Raw genomic sequence first — 22,404 nt, 5'->3', positions numbered from 1 at the left:
AAAGAAAAAAGATACAATTTTTCCAAAATAACTACTGTGAGCCATAGGGGATAGTGGCTAGAGATGTTCCCCTCCATAGAGCTATCTGTACAATACTACACTTGAATTAAACTGAAAGGCCTTCAAGGCTGTACTGGTGAGATTTCAGGCAACTGGGCAGAAATAAAGACAATGGGTTATGGAGACTGATTTAGACTATCTAATCAGCACGGTGCGTGAGAGCTGTCCTGTCCCTGTGTATTTAAAATATGGCTTGATGCCGTGCAGGCGCGGTGGCTCACGCCTGTAATCCCAGCACTTTGGAAGGCTGAGGCAGGTGGATCACCTGAGGTCGGGAGTTCGAGACCAGCCTGACCAACATGGAGAAACCCCATCTCTATTAAAAATACAGAATTAACCGGGCACAGTGGCACATGCCTGTAATCCCAGCTACTTGGGAGTCTGAGGCAGGAGAATTGCTTGGACCTGGGAGGTGGAGGTTGCAGTGACCTGAGATCGCGCCATTGCACTCCAGCCTGGGCAATAAGAGCGAAACTCCGTCTAAAAAAAAAAAAAAAAATCATAAAATAAAATATGACTTGATTTACGAAACCAAAGTTTTAATAGAAATATCAATTACAAAAGGCAAGGTACATCTATATTTGTTAAATTTTTGTTGAAAGATATAAAAATATATGGTGAATGTTTTCTTAGCAGTAGAAAGAATGTTTATGTAGAGCTTGTTAACAGAGTAGGGTTAGTTAATTCCATTCTCTTGTTGCAACCTTCTACTGGTCTCATTTAGAGAAGAGTGAAGAAGACATCTCAGTGGGTCTTCTGAGCCTTTTCAAACATTTCTTACTGCATTTCATTATTCCAAAGACAGTTATAATTTTTAAACATTTTACCAAAGGACCCCAGCTATTACCTGGGGTCTAAAACTGTAAATCCGGAGAAGTGTGTGAGGTCCTTATACTATACACATAGACACCTAACAGTGAGACAGACACCATAAAAATCATTTTTTTCAATGACATACATGCCTTTTTGAAGTCAGGGAATGCAGTAAGATTTCATCTGTTCCTTTTTGACGGATTCTTCTGGAATGATGTACAGACAAGGCGATGAGTTAGAAATGGAGTGGAGAAAATTCTCATAATCAGTATACATAGTCTTACATAGGTTGTGAAATGTGCAGTCTTCCCTCTACCCCCATCATGACAGAGGGACAGAGACACAGGAAGTACAAAGTTTTTAAGGATAAGAACTCCCTACTGAGAAATGCCATGGCCAGGATTATAAGGAAACACTTGAAGCTTCCGCAATATTGGGCACCCGCTGTCCACCGGCCATGGGCCTAGGGATGTAGATTCATATGAATCCAGATTACTTGGGTCCTCTTAAGTGGGACATTCATGTGAACTCTTCTAGCCTCTAAGCTAAAGATGAGATGTCACAGAAAGTTGCAGTGGTGACTGGATTGTAATTCCGTTTGGGGGAATGGGGAAACCATCCGATTTCAGAGACAGAAAAAAAAAATCTGACAGAATTGACTTCACTTAGGAAGCTGAGACAGTGGTGGTACAGATACATATTTCTGACCACATACAGTGGTTTTAATTTGTTCTATGATCATGTGACATTGCTGAATTGCTATATGTTTTCTCTGATGGATGAAGATGTCCTGATGTTTTCATCGTGTGTCATGGGAGCAGGTTCAGGACAGGCTTCCTACAACCCCTCAGCCTCTAGGCCCTTTAAAATGAATATTGAAAGCAGGCAAGGGAAAAAGGAATCAACCAAACCAAGATTGATCTGCCTGGCAGGAGATGGGGTGGAGGTGTGTGTGCCTTTTATTCTTCCATTCAGTCACTACTTATCAAGAACCTATTATATAGAGAGCACCGGATGCAGATAAGTAAGGTGGCGTGGCCTCTTCCTGTAATACACAACCTAGTAGGGTAAAACCAGGATGCCTTTAACTTCCCTGCCAGGCAGAGTTTCTAAAAGCAAGGGGTGAGGGATTGGGGAAGGTGACAGTGGAAAGGGTTGTTGGCAAGGACATTCCAGGCCAAGGGAGCCATGAAAGATGTTGCCTAGGTTGTAGGATAAGGAAGAAAGGATAGTGGAAGAATATATTGCTCTTAAAATTCATCTGTCTGTTTAACACAAAACAGGGTAACCAACTGTCCCAGTTTACTTTCTTGGACTGAAGGGATTCCTGAGAGTTGGGATTTCCAGTTTCAAAACTGGAAAAGTCCTGGGCAAGCTGGGAGGAGTTGGTCACCCTACTCCACTAGCAGTGGGAGAGAACTATGGAATGCCCCCTCTTCTGCTTGTAATTATTTCATCTGGTTTGGAAACCATTTGACTGGCCAGCTATTGAGCTCTTGCTGTATGCCAGGGCACTGTCGGAGGTGCCTTCTGTCCCCAATTTCTGGGAGTCCCCACAGTCCCTCTGTGGGTAGACACCACCCTATTTCCTTGATTCTAAAAGTCACTTTTTTTTTTTTTTTTTTTTTTTGAGACGGAGTCTTGCTGTGTCTCCCAGGCTGGAGTATAGTGGCAGGATCTCAGCTCACTGCAACCTCCACCTCCTGGGTTCAAGCAATTCTCCTGACTTGGCCTCCCAAGTAGCTGGGACAGCAGGCATGTGCCACCATGCCCTGCTTGTTTTTGTATTTTTAGTAGAGACAGGTTTCATCATGTTGGCCAGGATGATCTCAAACTCCTGAGCTCAAGGGATCCACCTGCCTCGGCCTCCCAAAGGGCCGGGATTACAGGCCAGGGTGTCCAGCCAGGAGTCACTTTTTAAAAGAAAAAATACAACATTTGGAAATTAATGTATGTCTTACATTTAATGAGTGTGTTTAATGTAGTGTTTCTTTTTGTTCTTTGAGAAGGTATTACTAAATCCATGGTTATTTTAACTATCGCTGGCTTCTTAAGAGTCAAAGAAATAGTTTTCAGGGATCCCTCCAGATAGGGAAACTGAGGTTTAGGAGGTCCGATTAACTTGTTTAAAGCCAATGGCGAATAAGGGCAGAGCCTAGGAGGTTAACCCAGTCTTTGTAGCCTGTGCTCCTTTTATCGTAGGATCCTGCCTTATGCTTCCACCGAGAGGATCATTGTGGCCCAGTTGGCCTCTATGAAGGAACTGGTTTTAAAACCTGGCTTTGGGGGCCCTGCCCCTCTGCCTCGTGGAGCTCTGTTGTGGGCAATCCATGGTAGCAAAGCAAGGCTGGAGTCTGGTGATGCTGGGATCACTCCAACATCTCCCAAATCATCTACACCAGGAATTGTAAGCTCTAAGAAAATGTCAGCAGGGAGAAAAGTGCACAAGTTTCAGTAGCAGAGGGAGACATTAATCCTAACACAAATCAATTACTGTACGAACTTTACATGTGATTACTGTACCATTAGTGGTGCTATTTGTAATCACACCAGCCTCCTAGACTTTAGCAAATTTATTATCTGTAATGTATCCCCCTTTGGCCCTGTCTAACCCTATTCGAGGCAATACTCAGGACAGTTCCTATACCAGCGCCCTCACAGAGCCTCCTGATACTCCCTGCACAAGCCCTGAGCATATCGGGGAAAGAGAGGTCCTAACAGCATGGTAGTTCCGTATTGCGACTGCTTTGTAACCGGAGCCGAGAAAAAGAAGAGAGTCTCTGGGTTTCTCACTTCCATGTCCTTCTGTGAAAACCACGACACTTATTTTTCATAATTTAAAATCCTGCCTTACTCTGGGAGCATTAGAATTCCTAGACTATGACTGAGTATTAGTGTGCGTCTGCTTTAAATGTCAAGAGAGTCTTTAATAATCACATGTAAGGAATGTTAAGATGGTGACAGAGTACAATAAAAGTAGGGAAATTCTTCGATTGGGGTGAAATGAGCCATATATTGCCCACCACCTGAATGTTGTAGTTGGTGTGAAAGAAATCATTTAAAAGTTTTTCACTGGTACTAAGTTCTGAAGCCGTAGTTGGACAAGGTGGGTCAGAAATAACTGGTAAATGCTCAGTTTGGTAGAGTAATTTGAGTTCTGCTCCTTCTTGTCACTGCTTTTTCTCCCCTTGTTTTTCTTCTTTTCATCCTATGTACTTTAGAGACCTTTAGAGATCCAGTGTTACTGGATATGCTCTGCCCAAATCAGGTTAATCTCTTTGGATCATCATTGTATACAAAACTCCTGAGGAAACGTATACAGCCACTGTTGAAGGCCTTCTCAATCCATGGCAGAGAGTAGTGTCTCCCATTTAACTTCATTATACTTGGACACTTGGGGTCCTTATTTAAAAATACCTACTTCCAGGTCTCACCGTTGGAGTGTTGGCTCCAGCATGTTTAGGTGGAGACCCCAGTCGGTTAACTTGGAGATCATCATTGTGTGGGATAATCTGAACTCATCCATTCATTTAGGTGCCTCTTAAAACTCCATATGCCCCCCTTCCATGGAGATTCTTTGAAAAGACACTTACTTTTCATAATTTAAAATCCCGTCTAACTCTGGGAGCAGTAGTTCAGCATGAGAGCAGGGAGGTAGGTAGACGATGACGTATGATTTGAGTTATTGTCCCAGGTGATTCTTAGAATCACACTAGTGTGGGAAACTCAGACTAAGCATCATATAACTGGGACCCTAGTCTTATTTCTGCCCTTTCCCAGTTCCCTGACCTCAGATATGTTTACCTTGAAAACATCAGTTTCCCCAGTTACAAAACAGAATAGGACTAAGGGACTTAAAATAGCCACAGTAGCCTTACCTCTGTTAAATCAAAGGAGTGTCTTGGCCCTTTCTTCTCATCTGTCCTCAAGAAGTCTAGCATTTTTACACATACAAAGCCCTTCATTTATTTCAGCAGAGTTTTGTTTCTCACGAGTAAGAACTGCCAAATTGGCCTTAAAATGATTAGTCCTCCTGACAACATAGAAAATGGTGATGTTAAATGAACCCCAAACCATGTTCCCTTTTCTCTGTTAAAATAATGAGTTTAATCTTAGTTTGTATCTTTCAGGATGTTGAATGGAACTCCTAGCCTTTGGCAGTTATCGGTGGCTCGGGTGCAATACACAAATTCTGATCTTTCACAGCCCAGACTATCTCAAACCTAATTTGAGGCCATGGCTAATAGAAGAGCAGATGACCTATTTCAGCCAAAGGGTAGAAAAATATTTGCCCAAGATGAGGGGAAGCTACAGTAAGAACCTGAGACAAATTGATAAGAAGTGGGTTTCATCTTTCCTTCGCTTTCTGTTCCATTCTTTAAACGATCAAAATTATTTCTCTTCCCAGTTAGCCCAGCTGCAAACTCCATTGAACCCCTGTTAAGCAGATCGAGATTTCAAACATAGCCAGGACAAGTCTAGATACACTGGATGGATTTCACTTTTCTTTTTTAAAAAAATTAGGAAATCGTTGAGCATTCATGAAGCACTCGTCATTTTACTAAGCTTGTTATGTGCAAGAACTCTTCTGATCTTCAGAACACCCCTTCAGAGTTCAGAGATGATCATTCCATATTTAGAAGGAGAAACTAGGTAATTAAAAAGATTACATAATGTGTTGAGTCACTGAGCCAGGATTTGAACACAGCACAGCGTGATTGTTTTGTCCACATCCTTAACCGTTTTCACCCTGTTGTAGTTCTACCGAACGGCTGAACAAACGCAATAGATTAAAATGACCCCTGCACAAACAGCTCCCTCTAATGTTTAGGCCATTGTCGTTCCCTTTATGCTAGATACTCATTCCGTACCCACTGGGGAAGTTTTTTAGAGAGTAATTCTCTTCTGATATTTCAACACAAATTTTCTTTTTAATTTGTCAACCAAATTTTAATGGGCCTTTGGATTGAATGTCTCAACCTCCTTTTCTTTGCTTTTCATGGAATTCATAGTTTAAGAGGAAATGCTGGAATATACTTGCTAATGTTAAATGTTTGTATCCTCATATTTTAATAATGAAAGGATGCCGTGAAAATTGATGGGGATGGTGAGCCCGTGGGATGATGGCATAAAAACTAATAAAGAATGTAAAAGCTTTTGGAAGGAGCAGTTAGTATTACAAATGCAAGACAGACATTGTAGACAGGATGTGGTTTCAATAGGTGTGAATGTTTAGCCTTTTTGCCTAAAAAAAAAAGAAAAACTGAATTTGGCGGGTTTCTGTAATTGTTAAAACAGTTTGTGTTAGAGCTATAATTGATTTAAAATCTTAAACTCATTCAAGAATATGATACTACACATTAGTTTGCACTAACTGAACAAAACCAAAAAGTTAGATTTTTGCCTTTTTATGTAACCTTGTCCATCTTTTAAAAAAGCAGAACTAGGGTGGTACAATTGAGGTTCCTGGATAACTCTCAGAATTGGTGATGAATTCTAAGCAGTGTGCTCATGGAAAAATATGAAAATGTTTCCGATGGCAGTTACCTCCAGGGTTTATGAAAGTGGCCGTGTATACAAATTCTAGGTATGTGTTTGCAATGTAGTGTTGCTACCTTTGGCTGACCAGTAAAAGATCAGCTTGGTAGACCTTTGGACAGAAATATGGAGGAGATGTTTCCTTTAAATGCTCGGGATTTGGATTTTCCTTGTACCACGCTTAGTCTTTATAATTGCTACATCAACACTGTTTACCCCCAAATTAAGTCACAGTTAATATTCAGCAGACTTCAGTAAATATCACCTCCTACCCTTTAATTTGTATTGTTCAGCATGACAGACTACTTCTTGTTTTTAAGAAAAATACAGTTGATTTCTACCCTTTGATAACTTTAAATTCCTTCTGCCGTTTGATAACTTTAAAAGAAAACATTTCTTAAAAAGTCTGAATATTTGACATCAAAAAGCTTAGGATACTTACATTAAAAAAATTAATAATAATGGCAGAAAAATAGCATTCCCAACATTTTAATTGTTCTAAGCCTCTTTGGAAAACTAAATTCCTTTAGCATTATGTGTTCAGAGAATCTTTTAGTTTGGCTGTTCAATAACTTACTAAAGAACAGAGGAGGAATAACATCAAGTGGCTCCTAATATGGTATCATTTTCATTTCCTGTTTGTTGAAAGATAAATGCTAACACTGTACGGCCTTTTTTTTTTTTTTTTTTTTTCTTTCTTTCTCTCTTAATTTATTCCTCCCTGAACCACAAGGGAATAAAAAGAAAAAAAAAAAAAATCAAATGTGATATGGCTTGAGACTGAGTCATCCAGTAGGGATAAGCTGAAAGCTTTTTCCTTTCTCCCTTTTGTGCTCTTTCCCTTTTCCCTGTCTTTCCACAATCCCCAACCCCCGTCCCCCTTCTTCCTTAGAAAATAACTGTATTTAAATAGATAAGATGTATTTGTTTTTTTATTTGGGAATAATTTTAGACTTTAAAAAACTGTTGATTTTTAAAGGATTTAAGGTTAATTATGTGACAGAACTAATGAGTCCCTCCTTAATTCTAAGGCATTATTTTGGACAAATGATCTCCCAAAGTATTGAAATTAAACTGTATTCTCTCCTTCTCCTCTCTCTCTCTCTCATATTAATCTCTTCTCCATTTTCCCTAAATGCCACAGCTGTTCTCTTAACTATCCCTTGATCTTTAGGGGATATATTTCCCACTTCTTTTACAGAAGTAATCGTTATGTGTCCCCTATGCCCAAATGTCTTGAACTATTGAAAATATCGAGTTAAAGCAGTCCAAGCAAAGCATAAAGGATGTAGCTTCCAATAAGCCGTATTTCAGTGCCTACTGTGTATATTCAATTAGAAACTTGTGTGACTTCAGAAGATCGTTTTTTATGGAATAAGGACACTTAAATTATTAAGATGAGACTAGCACATAGCAGGTACTCAAATCTTGAGTAAATGAATGAGCAAGCTTATTCTACGCTCATTTGAAAATGGGAACCTGTCATCCCTTGGAGCCTGCTCCTGGCCTGCTAATATCACTTGCCAGCACTGTCTTAATCTATGCCTACCTGTTAAGAAAGATGAAGCTAATTTTGCATAAATGTATCCATCTGTCTAGGAGTTTTTCCACAACCACAACAGATGAATTTATGGGTTTTAGCTACCTAGCTCATTTTCCCTTGGCTTTTCTCAGGAATAAGGTTGGTTAATAGGCATGATTCACATTTGTCTTTTAGCTGTCTGTGTTCCATGGGACTGCGTGGTGCCAGCAGGTCTAGAACTTCCCAGTTAAAGTCTAATGCATCTAGTGTTGAGAAATCGCACACCAGCACCTCCGGTTAGTTAGAGTTTGGCAGTGGTCATGTAGCTTTCAGAAACAAGCAATGAAAATGATTTTATCACGTGCTATGGTGCCATAGCGTAATTTGTAATATGTATCATTTTTGGTGTTAAAAGAGTCATGCATCTTTATTCAGAGAAATAACAAAGTATTTTCTTCCCACCAGCTTGCGAAAGACAAAGAGCGCCTGCAAGCCATGATGACCCACCTGCATGTGAAGTCTACAGAACCCAAAGCCGCCCCTCAGCCCGTAAGTACTGATCCCCACCAAGGGGGAAAAAAAAAAAAAAAAAAAAAAAAGTGCAGTATTCCTTTTCTACTTCCCCACCCCAAACGTAGGAAGGAGGGACCAGCCTACTTTGGTAGAGCTTTGAGTTTTGAAGGCCTTAGATTCATGTGACTGCTTCTGGTTACCCTTTATGATGAAGGTCGTATGCTAGGCATTTGGGGAGATACAGGATGATTCAGACATGGTCCTTGCCCATAAGACCCAAGCACCCAGCTCTTCTTTAAGGGCAGAATGATTGGTGCCCAGGCAAGGTACTGAAATACATTATGAGAGCTCCTTGGAAAAAGAAAATCTTTCTGAATGGTAGGAACACAGAGAAGACAGCTAAACCATGACAGCAAAGGAAAGGGTATTTCAGCTCAGGTAAGCTGAGAGACAGTGGTGTTTAGGAAAAAGAGCAGGGACTAGTCCAGTCTAACTCTAACATAGAGGAAAGACATAGGAAACCTACTGTTGGAATAGTCAGAGGCTAAATTATGGAGAGGCTCTAGTGGTTACTAAGGAGTTTGAAATGAAAATTATTCCTTCACAGTTAGGAGACCAAACACAGTACACTGAAATTACATTTAATTTGTAAGAATCTCCTCTTTCTTGCCTTGTTCCCTTTTACTGGACCTTGAAGGGGGTGTCATCCCAGCACAGGCTGTTAATATCGAAGCAGAAGGATCGTGTTTGAACCTAAAACTTTGTCTTGGACCTCCTTCCTTGTAATAAATCGATCTCTTTAATGGTCGTATTTCTCTTACATTTCTAAAATTCTCCTAGTAGCTTTAACTGATTATTCAAAATGGAGACAGTGCTTTGCTTCTTGATTTTAAGATTTGTAAAATTTAAAGGTACACTGCCTTTATTTGATTTTGCTTGGAGTCACTGTGTGAAAATTAATTGAGCGTTGACAATCTATAGTTAGTACCAGCAATTTTAATCAATATGCAATGATGCAGCGTAATGGCAAAGTATTGGTTTATCTGTTTTCACTGATTTTTTTCTATAAATAAAGCAAACATACACCCATATATGTATGATTTATGGTGATAGAAATAAAACGGAGTCAGACTATTAACCCAGCAAATATGGTAGCCTGCCAAGATGCAGTTGGCAGGCAAAATTAATGTCTGAAACAGAACACATTACTGAGATATAGGACATAAAATCATTAAACACTTCGTGCATCCATTTTTACTAGGAAGGAGTCCTTAGTTTCCGTGTATTTTACAGTAAATGGCTGTAGGACTGGATGTGTAGGCTACCAAAAAGAAAGGAAAAAAAGAACCAACTCATTCAGTGTTGTGGCATCAGTAGTCAACTGTGCTGTTTCTAACAGCCCCTCCTTCTAAGGAGGATATTGGAAAGATCTTGAACCCAGCTAAGCAAATTGGTGAGCCTCTGAGACGACTTGGCTGAAGTTATCTCGAAGAAGTGTAGCTGACTGCACAGGGCATTCACTGCCTTGGAACTTTCTGAAAGTCTTAAGATGGCTTTAATGAAATGGTTTTCCCAGATTGAAGGGTTCGAGTCTTTGCACCTAGCAACAAGAATGAGATTATCTCTATCTTCTTCCACGGATCAAAAACAGTGATAGGATAATGGTTGGATCCGGCACTGTAGGCGTGGATCTTGGGGCTCCTTGGGAAGAGGAAGGTTACAATTAAAGGAACTACAAAACCCCGTAGGGCGCTTGGCGAGTGACTGGGCTGGGTGTTGGCAGAGAGCACCATGTATGGAAGCCCCCGTGGGCCACAAAAGGACCACTGGATTCTTCCTGTAGGACCAGTGTTAAGCAGCCGGTAAACAGGGAAGAGCATGGGGGGGAAGAGCATGGGGGGGAAGAGCATGGGGGGGAAGAGCATGGGGGGGAAGAGCATGGGGGGGAAGTGAACAGGGATGGAAGGTTTGTCTTGATTAGTATTAAAAAAAATGTTTTACATTCTAGAAAATTATAACTTTGAAGGGGACCTCCTACTAAATTTATTTTTAACTGCTCTATTGAAAATTCTCTACCACTAGTCAACATTATCTCTTAGTAGCTCAGCACAGTATTTCTTTATTAAAAGAAATAGGCACGAATATTTTTGACTGAAAAATTAATAGCTTTTGAATTCATACACAGCAGGTTTTCTTTTGCAAAGAAGTCCAATATCGCTGCACAGCACTTCTATAACCATTTATTTAGAGTCCAAGTCAAACCTTTGACAGCTAGAGCAGCGCTACAAGCCAATATAAAGAACTCCAAGATGTAAACCAACAATAGGCCGTCTGTGTGAGGTTTGCCATTGTCAAATACATAGATTGTTTGGATTAGTTTATGTAAATGTACTGTTGTATTACCCTTTGAAAAAAAAAAAGATCACATTTGTGTATGAAAAGTGGTTCCCTTCACAGGCAGCATTATAAATTCCTTATCCTTTAACTTACATGTAAGAAGTAAAAATTGGTGCCTGACAAGCAGATATTGTGTGACACTCTGTTGTCGGAGTGAACCTGCCTTCTTTTCATTTATTGGAAAATAGAAAATTTTATTACAGATACCATCTTATAAATCAGGAATTATTAAAATATGTATAGGTGAGGCATTGGGAAATTAATTATAAAAGGTAGACGTGTAATGTTTTGCATAAATTTTCACTTCTTTGCCAAAAGGAGAAAAAAAAAGGGCGCACACATACAGCAAACCCTTGATGCTTTCAACTTTAAGGGCCCAGAGCTAGCTGGTGACTAATTCTCACGTGCAAAATATTCTCTACAGTCTGTAATTAATTTATTCCACCCTAAATAATAGAATGCATGATGTTTGTTTGAATGAGTATCCTTCTAGAATCTTTGATTTGAAACAAGCAGTCACCAGGATTCAAATCTAACCATAGATGGGGACTTTGATGTTACAACCTTGCCAGTAAGTTCATGAAGCTTTTTCTTTTTTCCATTTCTGTGTAAAAGAAACCTCGTGTTTATTTTAAAATTCTTAGTCACTAAGTGATAGAATGCTTTGCTGTAAATGTTGCTTTTCACTAAATGCCATTTGGGTGTTAAGTGTCATTTGCTGTATCCAATCATCCAACCAGTCCTCATTTCTTTGCATCAAAGAAACTGCTAAAATGTTCTTAGATTGTTTTTACATCCGCTCATAGACGCATTTTCTGGATCCTATTGTGGGACTCATCAGATTTGAATAGTTAGAGGATACACTCATCTCGGGAAAGTGCCCAAGTTTTTAGACATGGATCTGAGGAAGAAAGCTTATGGGTGAACTGGGACAGGAGCTCAGGGGCTTCCCATCCCTCAGACTCCTTCGACAGCCTTTCTTCTTGCTTGCTGTCATGTCTCTTTAAACCTAAGTAAAACCTTCCTTTCACAACAAAACCAAAGACTCAAGGTGCAAGTTGGTTATGGAAAGGGAATTCCTACATTTGAAATCAAACTATTCCATCAACAAATATGTCTTGAGTATGTGACATACTGAACAGAGTAGTCAGTCGCATGAGCGAGGCCCATCCCTGCCATGGAGGTGTTTGGAGCCTGGTAAAAGAAATAAATAACTATATACATAGTCACACAGTCTCACTTTCCGTGAATTGCACTACCTGTAAGTAGAACAGCTGACCCAGAATGGTAAAGTCGGGGGAGACTTCTGGTAGAAATGATGTCTAAGCTGAAACCTAAAAGATGAGCAGGAAGAAATGGTAAGAGGTCAGCCTCGTGAACCTTTTCCTTAGGTTAAGAGTGGGTGCACAAATCGGTCCCTCTGATTGGTGAGGATCAGTGTAGAGGAAGGAAAGGAATAACCAACATCAGTTACGACAAGCTTTTCAAAGTTTTAATTTTATTAAGACTGAACACTGCATGGACGTATGTAGTATGTGTAAGTTGACCAGAGCAGCCCTAAGTTCTAGCTATCAGGTAGAGCAGAAAAGCAGCTCTTATATTTAGAATGGCCACATTTCTTGTTATTTAAGTTTTAAAAGATTCTATTCTTTTCTATGGAAAGAGAAGCAAAAAACAACAGTAAACTGCCCTAATGAAAATGATTGATATTCTTTTGTTCCAAACTCAGTAAACATTCTCAAAGTAAACACCCAGATGTATTGCTTGGAGGTTAATTTCTCCATGCTTACTCTGTGGAGAATTTGCCAGGATACTTCATTTGGGGGAGGGAGTGAAAAACTAAGAGGACAAAACAAAAACAACAAAAAGAAACATGTCTGTGGTATGATGACTTTATTAAATTGCGACGGATTTCTTAAGACTTTTCACTCTCTGTCATTATGTCAGGAAAACACTGTAAATCGTATTTTATAATACTGAGTACATGAGAGGTACGCTTTGCTTTAGGGTATTCCTGCACATCAGAGAACAACTTCTGCTTCTGGAGAAACCACATTCTTTCAGATTTGGTGGGCACGTAATTATAGTGTAGGTGGTATATCCTTCTTGACGAAAATCTTATAAAGCACTTACAGGAACTTGGATATTTGGAATGAAATACAGTATTAGATTTTCATTTTTACAGATTTTCTTTTCCCTTAACCATAGCCATTAGGACTGTTTTGAAAGTTTTTAGCTGCTATAAAAACAGAGTGCCCCCCCCCCCGAAAAAAAAAAAAAAGGGTCTTTTAACTCTTCAAGGATCATTTGGGCTGCCTGAGTCCTTGCTTTAGAGTTGGAGAAATAATATTAAACAGTCATAAAAAGGGATTCTTAGGCACAGCACACAAAAGCTGTTTTATATACTGTTTTTCATTAAGTGCCCCCCCCCCCCACCTTTCAACTAGAATGTTTTTGTTTTTGCTTTTAGTATCCCTGCCAATACCACCACCTTCTAAGTCATTACCTTCAACGAGCACGCGTCTCTAAAACAGGGCCAGGCTGAGATGGTAAAGGAAAGGAAAGCAAAGGCTTGTAACAAAGGCCTTCAGCTGCCACCCACTGTCCTGCCCTCCACACGGCCTGGTAACGTCCCTCCAGCCTCAGAAAGGCCGTCTCTGAACTCAGTGATTCATGCCCAGAAATGACACCGCCATGCAGTTAAAGCAGGACTTGAGCTGGCTCAGGCCAGTAAAACCAAGAGCAGAAAAACAAGTTCTGTGAGCCCGAAAGTCCCTACTACGCAGTTGTGTCCCTTGGTGTTTGGGTTTCAGGTTTGTCTTTTGTTCTCAGAATCTGTTTTCATGTGAGGGAAGAGCACAAACAAAAATAAAAATGAGTTCTTATGGGAATACTTACAAGTCTGTTTCTGTCAGGGGTTTACATCAGCGGTTTATTTTGTTAATGTGAGTGACTCATCATCTTTAAACAGGAGGGGAGATTACTGTTAAAAAGTAAAGATTAATTTAAAAAAAAAAAAAAAAAAAGGACTAAGCAGAATAGTGGGTAGCCGACCAAGTTTGAATAGTTTCGATGGCTAAAAGAAAAGCTGATGCCTGAGAGTACAAATAAATTTAAAAAATAAAACCCTACAGCAATTTTAAATGACATAAGAATTTAACTTTTGGCCAGAGTTTCAAAGAGATTATCTTTGCTGAAATCATCACATGATGGAAACTTGCCATGTAGAACATATCAGAGTTACTGACTCTTCTAAACATAGCAACTTCTTTTAAATAGAAAATGAACACAATAAGAAAAATAGGCTTTCCATCAGGAAAAGAAACCCTCCCAGTCCATTCCCTTCCTGCTCCATGCCCCAGAAAAAATTATCTTTTAAAACCTTAACTGCAATCAGAAACACAAAGCACATAGCTTTCATTTCTAATTGATGATTACATTAAGATTTAATAGTTTACAATTAAGATGAATATTTCAAGATTACAGCAAAAACCCACACCATTCCCCATTTGCTCTTCTGTTCTAAGTCTGTAATTAATTTTTTTGGGGGGGCACACTTTTTTCAAAGAGGCCTTAATTAAAAGAGCAGGTTTGGTTTGAACACAGAGCCTGTTTTGAATCTTTCTTCTCCATTCTCTCTATCTCAACCTTCCCTTTCGAAGATGGTTTCTCCTCAAGACAAGCATGTGATCATCAAACAGAAGTTTAAAAGTTAAGAAACTTCTATACCAGTTGACAAGGTTGACATTTCATTAACTTGTTGGTTCAGTCTTCAAGTGATTTTGTGTGGCAAAGCACCCTGTGTTTGGAGCGTACAGCTTTTTCTTCCTTCCCTCACAGTCTACAGTCATGTTTAATTTGGAATCTGGGCTCCTTTGGCAAATTAGCAATTAGAACAATTTTGTGGGAATATGTATATGTGTCATTAGTTTTCCTGCAAATTAATAGCAAGGGCAGAGGTCAGGCAGAAATTTTCCACTTGACTGCAGCTCCTCTATTGAGACTTGGCACTTGGTTTTGGAATGGCCACAGCTGCTCTCAGCCACCCTCTTCCTCTAGGAACTGTCTTTTAATTAGTTTACCTCATAGCCATCATTACAAATATTACTGCCTCCCCTCCTCGAAATAAAATTACTGTTTCTACAAAATATTCCAGTGACATCTTGCACCACTGCACATTGATGGTGGGGTCAGTCGAATGCAGCATTTAATCATTAGATCACCTCCATCCGCGTCTCCTAATTAGAGTCCTTACAATACATTTTTATCTGGTAATTAGCTGAGATTGGCTGCTTCCTCTGTGGCTTATTAGAGACAGCCCAGCAGTGGGTGTGAATCACGGTGTCATTTGTCAAGCCTGGTAAGCCCCCTCTCTGCTCTCTTCTGGCTCAATGTTTATTCCCACTTGCTAATGTTCAAAAGCCTCCGGAAAATTCTACCTTCATCTCTTCCTTTGTGGATTGTGCTAACTTGGAGGGATTTTATTTTTCGCTGTTGACTTTTTTTTGGTAGAGAGAGTCCTACTGGTGAGATCTTGGTGGAAGCTACAAGACTCACATCCTTTTGGCATTTGATGACATTTTACTGTGGGATTTGTCTATTCTTCTTAGCTGTGAACACCCAAAAAGATGGGCTTGCACTCACTGAATGAGTTTTGATTTCTGACAATGAAACTGGAACTCAGTTAACTTGGTGATCTTCCTCCCAAAACTGGAAGGGAGCATGCATGCAGGACATTTGTGTTTGTAATTTTCATTGCATCTTTAAGAAGGCCACAGTGTTTAGGGAAAAGTTCTTAAACTGAAAAGAGAAGCCAAGAAGTATAGTCAGTCCTCAGAACTGCTTTGTGGTTACTGTGTACCTTTGCCCTTTGACATATGTGTTCGATGGTAAGCCCTTCAAGGGCAGCAGTTAACTGTTTTATTCCTGTTTTTGTCATTGTAGGACTAACTGCCTTATATTTGCTCAGTTACATGTGTTGAATGTCATGCATAAGCAGGGATAAAATGCTCTGCACGGAATCTTTTCCAAAAATGAGCATACAGAAAAATGAAACTGGTTAGTGTTCATTTTTCCCATTAACTAGGCATAAGATGATTATACAAAGGATCTAGAATCGTACAAGTGTGTGGTTTGACTTCGGGTCTGGGTTGGGAATATGGGCAAATTATTTAATCTTTCCAAGCCTCAGTTTGCTTATCTGTGAAGTATGAGTAATAACATCTCAGATATTAGTGGTGGTATGAGAATTAAAGAAGACCACACAATGGCAGGTGGTTTAAAACATGATTTTTACAAATGTTACCCATGACTTTCCAAAGTGCTCTGAGATTCTTAGGCTTAGCAGCATCTGAATTATAAAAGCTGTATATTTATGAGCGTTCGCCTTTCATGCACTAATTTCCTTGACCCTTTGCTTGGGCTGATGCTTATACGTACTGTTCCTGTACTTGGTCAGTGATTAAGGCTGGAGGTGAAGAAGAGGTCAGCCCCAACTCTTCCCCCCTTGGCTTCTCAGCTCTGCCCCATCCTGCGGCTGCTACTGTGAACTGTTCACACTTAGTTTGCAAATGTGTGTCAGAAAGCCCGGTTTCCAGCACTATAGAGAAAAAGCCACTCATGGCATCTGCTCAGCTTGCTGGGGCATTTGTAAGGGCAGTGCCATCTCCATAGCTTGATCTTCACGGGCATTGTCTGTTGCTCACCGAGTCAACATTCTATGCTGAAAATAAAAAGGAAAGCACAACTCAAAGCTCACAACATTCCGTTTCCAGCGCCATGTTTACATTTTTCCATTAGTATTTCTTCATGATATTTGATCTTTCTTTTCTTCAGATTCATTGCTTTTTTATGAAACTCTCCTTAAACATATTAGAGAAGATTCTCATGGCCCCTCTTTTTTTTTTTTTTTTAACTGAGTATGAGTAAAGGTCGAGTCTTCCCAACATATTGGAACTCTCTTTTAATAAGTTCTTTGATTACGATCTCAGAGGAATCTCATTTTTAATACCTTCCACAAATACCGCCTTGTACTTAAGACTGACTGTAGCATGGTGAATCAGACTTGATGAAACAGACTTACTATGGTAAGTGATTTGAAATCTGGTTTGAGAAAATGTTACCAAGTCAGCCTACTTTGCTGAAGTTTCTTGGATTTTAGGCTGGGTCTGTGTGTCTGAGATAGCATGTAAACAGTTATACATACGCTGAAAACAACCAAATTCTTCCGCATTGCCAGACATAAAATAATATTTCTGTTCCAACAAATTTTGGGAAAGGGTTATCCCTTTTAGTATTTGTAAGAACAGTACTTTAAGGTGAAGGTAAGAAAGATAAATTGAAACAGTGCTCATTACTTTTTTTTTTCTTTTTTTTTTTTTTTTGGAGATAGAGTCTTACTCTGTCACCCAGGCTGGAATGCAGTGGTGTGATCTCAGCTCACTGCAACCTATGCCTCCCGGGCTCAAGCTATCCTCCCACCTCAGCCTCCTAGGTATCTGGGACTACAGGCATGTGCCACCACACGTGGTTAATTTGTGTGTGTGTTTTAATAGAGACAGAGTTTCACCATGTTGTCCAGGCTGGTTTCAAACTCCTGGACTCAAGACATCCTGCCGCCTCAGCCTCCCAAGGTGCTGGGATTACAGGTGTGAGCCACCGTGCCCAGCCTATTTTCTTCTCTTCTACTTCAAATAATATTCATTTCCTAACTTGAAGCAGATTATTTCCCATTTTATAGAACATTCAAAACTTGAAGGAAAAAAAATCAAAAACCTCAGTTCCAGATCTCCCATATTCTATAAAAGAATGTCACAATAAAAAAAAAATATTAACAGATCCCAAGCCTGTATTTGATAGATTTAATGAAGATTACTCATAATGCTTTTAAGGTTTATTTTCTGCCAACTGATTGATAAGAAACAAATGACAGCTTGTGGGGGTCAGGCCCATTTGTTTAATATGAGTAATAGGCCACACATATTTGCAGGAGCTCTCGTCATCCACGAAGCTGCACAATGGAGCTCAGTAGGCTCTTCCTGGACTGTGCAGTATGGTAGCTACTAGCCACATGGGGCTCATTCCATTTAAATTTATTAAAGTTTAATTTTAATAAAAAGCAAGTAAAAACAGCTCTTGGGTTGTGCTAACATATTGCAGAAAGTTCTGCTAGACACTTCAGAGCTACACCAGTGTATCCCAACTGGTGTCACCTAAAATACTCAGCTTCACTGGCATTGCTAAGGACTTCTGTCCCTCTTTGAGGTTGACGAGGCCTGACAGGCCATTAAAGCCCGTAGGTGAGACATCACCATGAAAGAAATGTCTTGACTCAGACTGTCTCAAACTCACCCAGGTAGGTAACCCCCTTTTGAGCCTGTAAACACCCATGTAACAGCCTTTGGAAAAGAGACCACTGCCAGAGATATCTTGCACTGCATCCTAAGTGAATTCACGCAGGACTTACCTTGTGTTTCGGTTCATGACAAACATATCTACTTAGAGGAAGAGCGCTGCCCACGCATCCTCTGTGTTACTCCCGATGGATGTGGTGCCTGGGTTTCTCTGGTTTTCTGAAGGTCTCCTAAGACGTTGTTTTTTTTTTTCTCACAGTTGAATCTGGTATCAAGTGTCACTCTCTCCAAGTCCGCGTCAGAGGCTTCTCCACAGAGCTTACCTCATACTCCAACGACCCCAACCGCCCCCCTGACTCCCGTCACCCAAGGCCCCTCCGTCATCACCACCACCAGCATGCACACGGTGGGACCCATCCGCAGGCGGTACTCAGACAAATACAACGTGCCCATTTCGTCAGGTAGATACTCCACGTTGTGCCTCATGTAGAGTTGTCATCTGCAATTCTTGTAGACCAGCCCCTTTTTAAAAAGCGATAATTAATAGGACAATGATTCTTATTCAGCAGATATTGCGCAGAACCAAGAATTTTATAAGAACGCAGAAGTTAGACCACCATTTACATATGCATCTTTAATTAGGCAGGTAAGTAAATAACACAGTATATGAAATTCTATCAGAAGGTATATGTGCATATGGATATATAGATGAAGTAGATTTAAAACCGTTTAGTATGCAAGCATGCTGAAACCTTTTCTATAAGGTTTTTTAAAACTGCAATATATAACATAATTGCTTTTGATTAAGTATTACAATACGATGTGATTATTAGGAAATTCATTTCACACAACAGTGAAAATGAGCCTGTTTAAAGATGGCAAGTCAATTATCACAAGCTACAGTAATCTCTGATCCCTAGAATTAATCTGAGCTCTAAATAATTACTGAGCTTTAATCAGCTAGTGAAATGTTTTGCATTTCTCTTTGATTCTGCTTTATGAATGACTAATAAATTAATATTTCTGTACGGAAACAGAAATAAAAACTCAAAACAATTAGATAATTCCATTTTGAATTTTGCTATTGAACTGTTAAATACAACCATTAATCTTAGATCATTTTGTGAAACCTTTCTCAGGATTGAGCTCTGAATCAGAGTGATTTTATATTTTCAACAAACTGTAGCGACGACTCTGCTGATTTGGTCATAAATTATCTTCTGTTACATTTTGCTTCACAGGCCATTCTCGAATCTCCAGAAAAGCAGCTAACACTAAATGAAATCTATAACTGGTTCACACGAATGTTTGCTTACTTCCGGCGCAACGCGGCCACGTGGAAGGTAAGCGTTCTCAGGCCTCTTTATTCTTGGATCTTGACGTTCATAGAACAGTTTGTTGTTGATAAAATGAGGTTGTGCTATAAGGAAGCTACATTTATATTGTTTTAATACTCTTAAAGTGTCCAATCTCTAGGTGTATTTGATTGGGAAAATAGTGTCATTGTGGTTGAACTGCTCTGATGGAAGACTCTCATTATACCGGCATCACAGTGTGGAGGGGCCAGCCAGTAAAATGATCTCTCTCTGGTTGGAATATGTAGAGAAAAGGAGATAACACCGTCACCCAGAAGTGGAGGTTGCCATATTACTTGCACAAACTTCATGCCGTTAGGTATTCAACCACAGCCAATATTTGCAGAGATGTATCTCCAGAGATGGAACCTAGAGAAATGACCAAACTTGACACAGCCCTCAATGGTTGGATAAAGAGCTCATTAACCCAATTAGTAGAGAAAGCTGTGCACAAGTACTAGCACTGTTTGTAGGAGTTATTAATGGAGAACTCAATGTATTATTAAGGGGTTTTTGTTTTTAAGAGATTTAAAACCGTTTAGTATGCAAGCATGCTGCAACCTTTTCTATAAGGTTTTTTAAAACTGCAATAGCCAGGCACAGTGGCTCATGCCTATAATCCCAGCACTTTGGGAGGCTGAGGCAAGAGGCTCACTTGAGCCCAGGAGTTTGAGACCAGCCTGGGCAACATAGCAAGACCCTGTCTCTAAAAAAAAAAAATTAAATAAATTAGCCAGGCATGGTGGCATGCACCTGTGGTCACAGCTACTCCAGAGGCAGACGTGGGAGGATTGCTTGAAGCAAGGAAGTTGAGGCTGCAGTGAGCCCTGTTCATGCCACTGCACTCCAGCCTGGGCAACAGAGCAAGACCCTGTCTCAAAAAAAAAAAAAAAAAAAAAAAAGGGAGATTGTCCCTCATAGATACACTAAGGAAGAAAAGTAGATTTAGAACTTCATTATAATGCTATTTGCTATAAAAACAAGTCAAATTCCGTAGCTCTTTATTGGATGCTCCCAGCAGCGCTTGGAGTCATATATGGCTTACCACATTCCAAGGTCAGCAGCTAGTTCAAAGATTCCACTGGTATTTATTCCCTTATATTAGATTGAGCCCTCACACATGTTTGGGCTTTCCCATTTTCGGTTTCTTGGTGACTAATACTCTTGCTTATAGAAGGGGACAGGTACACTCTGTCATTTGTATTTTTGCCTTTTTTACTACCTGGAATTCTTGTAATCCTTGAAATCCAAAACATTTAGAGATATGTGATAACAAACATTTGAGGATATGCCATTAATTTAAATATGATAGGGGTGTGTTATAGGATGCAAGGAAAACTTCCTTCGCTTGAAATAAATGCCTTCCTTGCTAATTCCTTAATTTTAAACTGGAGAAAAACCAAAGCAAAAAACAGAAAAATACATTTCCTCTGTTAAGTTCCTGATAAATTAGCATTTTAAAAGAAAACGAATATAAACCATAGAATTAATTCATCAACTTTACAGAGCTGTGAATATCTATTATGGCCCAAATTATCCTTTCATTTCCATTAAGACACATGGGCACCGAAGAGAACCTATGTTCAGAATCTTCCCCTCTTTGCTTCAGCCTGCCTTGGGAGATAAAATATAAAAGGATCTTTAGCCATGAATGCTTTTAAAAATTTAGGAAGTTGAAGCATGAGGCAGACATTTTCTTCAGATTGCCTTTTATAAATAGAAATGATGAAATTTAAAAATAATTACCAGTTGTGAATATAATATTTAAGCTTAGATCTTCAGATTGAACTTTTTCATTTTGCAAACTGCAGGAAAAAGTGTCATTAATATAAACAACCTTAGATGAAGTACTTAATGACTCACAAATACGTATAATTTTCTCTACGTGTCCTTGTTTGTACCATGATCTTAGACAAAAGATGAAATGCCCAGTTAAAGTTATGGCTGAAAAGAGCTTACACATCTTTTTTTTTTTTGAAAACTCTTGACTTCTCGTTGCTTTCTGCTTAGATGTGCAGTTTTGGAAAACAGAACTGAAGTTTTGGCTTTGTGTCTTTACTCACACGGTTATATTGCTCAACCTGATCTACAGAAATTATTTTGTCAAGAGTAGCTTTAAGACCTTTCAGTTCTGTACATTTTGATACTTATTTTAAAGCATGAGGCAGTGATTAGGATTAGTAGCAGTGTTGACTTCTTTTCAAGTTATGTCTCCTAAATGTATAATGCCTTGTCTGGATTTTTAAAGGAAATTGGCTTTGTTCATTTATTTATACCACCTCAATTTTTTTCCAGTAAATAACAGTAGACCTTCTATCATGTGCCTTTGGGCAATATATTTTTTTAAATTACAGGCTCCTGCCTGTAATCCCAGCACTTTGGGAGGCTGGAGGATCATTTGAGCCCAGGAGTTCCAGATCAGCCTGGGCAACATAGCAAGACCCCATCTCTACAAAAAAAAAAAAATTAAAAATTAGCTGGGTGTGGTGACACGTGTCTCTAGTCCCAACTACTCAGGAGGCTAAGGCAGGAGGCTCGCTTGAGCCCAGGAATACAAGGCTTCAGTGAGCCATAATTGAACCACTGCACTGCATAATTGAACCACTGTATTCCAGTCAGACAAGAGAGCAAGACCTAGCCTCAATAAAAGAAAAAACAAAAAAAACTGCTTAGATTAGACTCCAGTTTATATGCAAAGAAAATTGTCCTATCAAGTATATGACATGCCAAATGTTTTCAGTTTAGAGATTTTTATTTTTAAGCAAATCCATCCAATTTTTTTGAATCAGGAGTGTCCTTTGATAGTCCCCTGGGTATCTTGAACCTACCTCAATTATGCTGACATTACTCAAAA

General features: G+C 39.5%; 1 protein-coding gene across 16 annotated transcripts in view; it reads left to right on the top strand.

Annotated features, from left to right (window-relative positions):
• LOC105479577 (forkhead box P1) overlaps nt 1–22,404 on the top strand; it is a 630,259-nt gene that overhangs the window by 590,185 nt on the left and 17,670 nt on the right. For 14 of the 16 annotated variants that reach the window (XM_071089096.1, XM_071089092.1, XM_011737586.3 and 11 more), the window contains 4 exons: nt 8,399–8,482; nt 18,455–18,656; nt 18,762–18,841; nt 19,437–19,538. In XM_071089096.1, coding sequence (XP_070945197.1) covers nt 8,399–8,482; nt 18,455–18,656; nt 18,762–18,841; nt 19,437–19,538 — 468 coding nt within the window. The remainder of the gene's footprint in view (nt 1–8,398; nt 8,483–18,454; nt 18,657–18,761; nt 18,842–19,436; nt 19,539–22,404) is intronic. The other 2 variants (XM_011737587.3, XM_024792175.2) reach the window with 1 other exon arrangement.

This window comes from Macaca nemestrina, chromosome 2 (assembly GCF_043159975.1).
Source record: "Macaca nemestrina isolate mMacNem1 chromosome 2, mMacNem.hap1, whole genome shotgun sequence".
Lineage (NCBI taxonomy): Eukaryota > Metazoa > Chordata > Mammalia > Primates > Cercopithecidae > Macaca > Macaca nemestrina.
The sequence above is the reverse complement of the archived record's forward strand: the minus strand, read 5'-3'. Positions and strand labels throughout refer to the sequence as shown.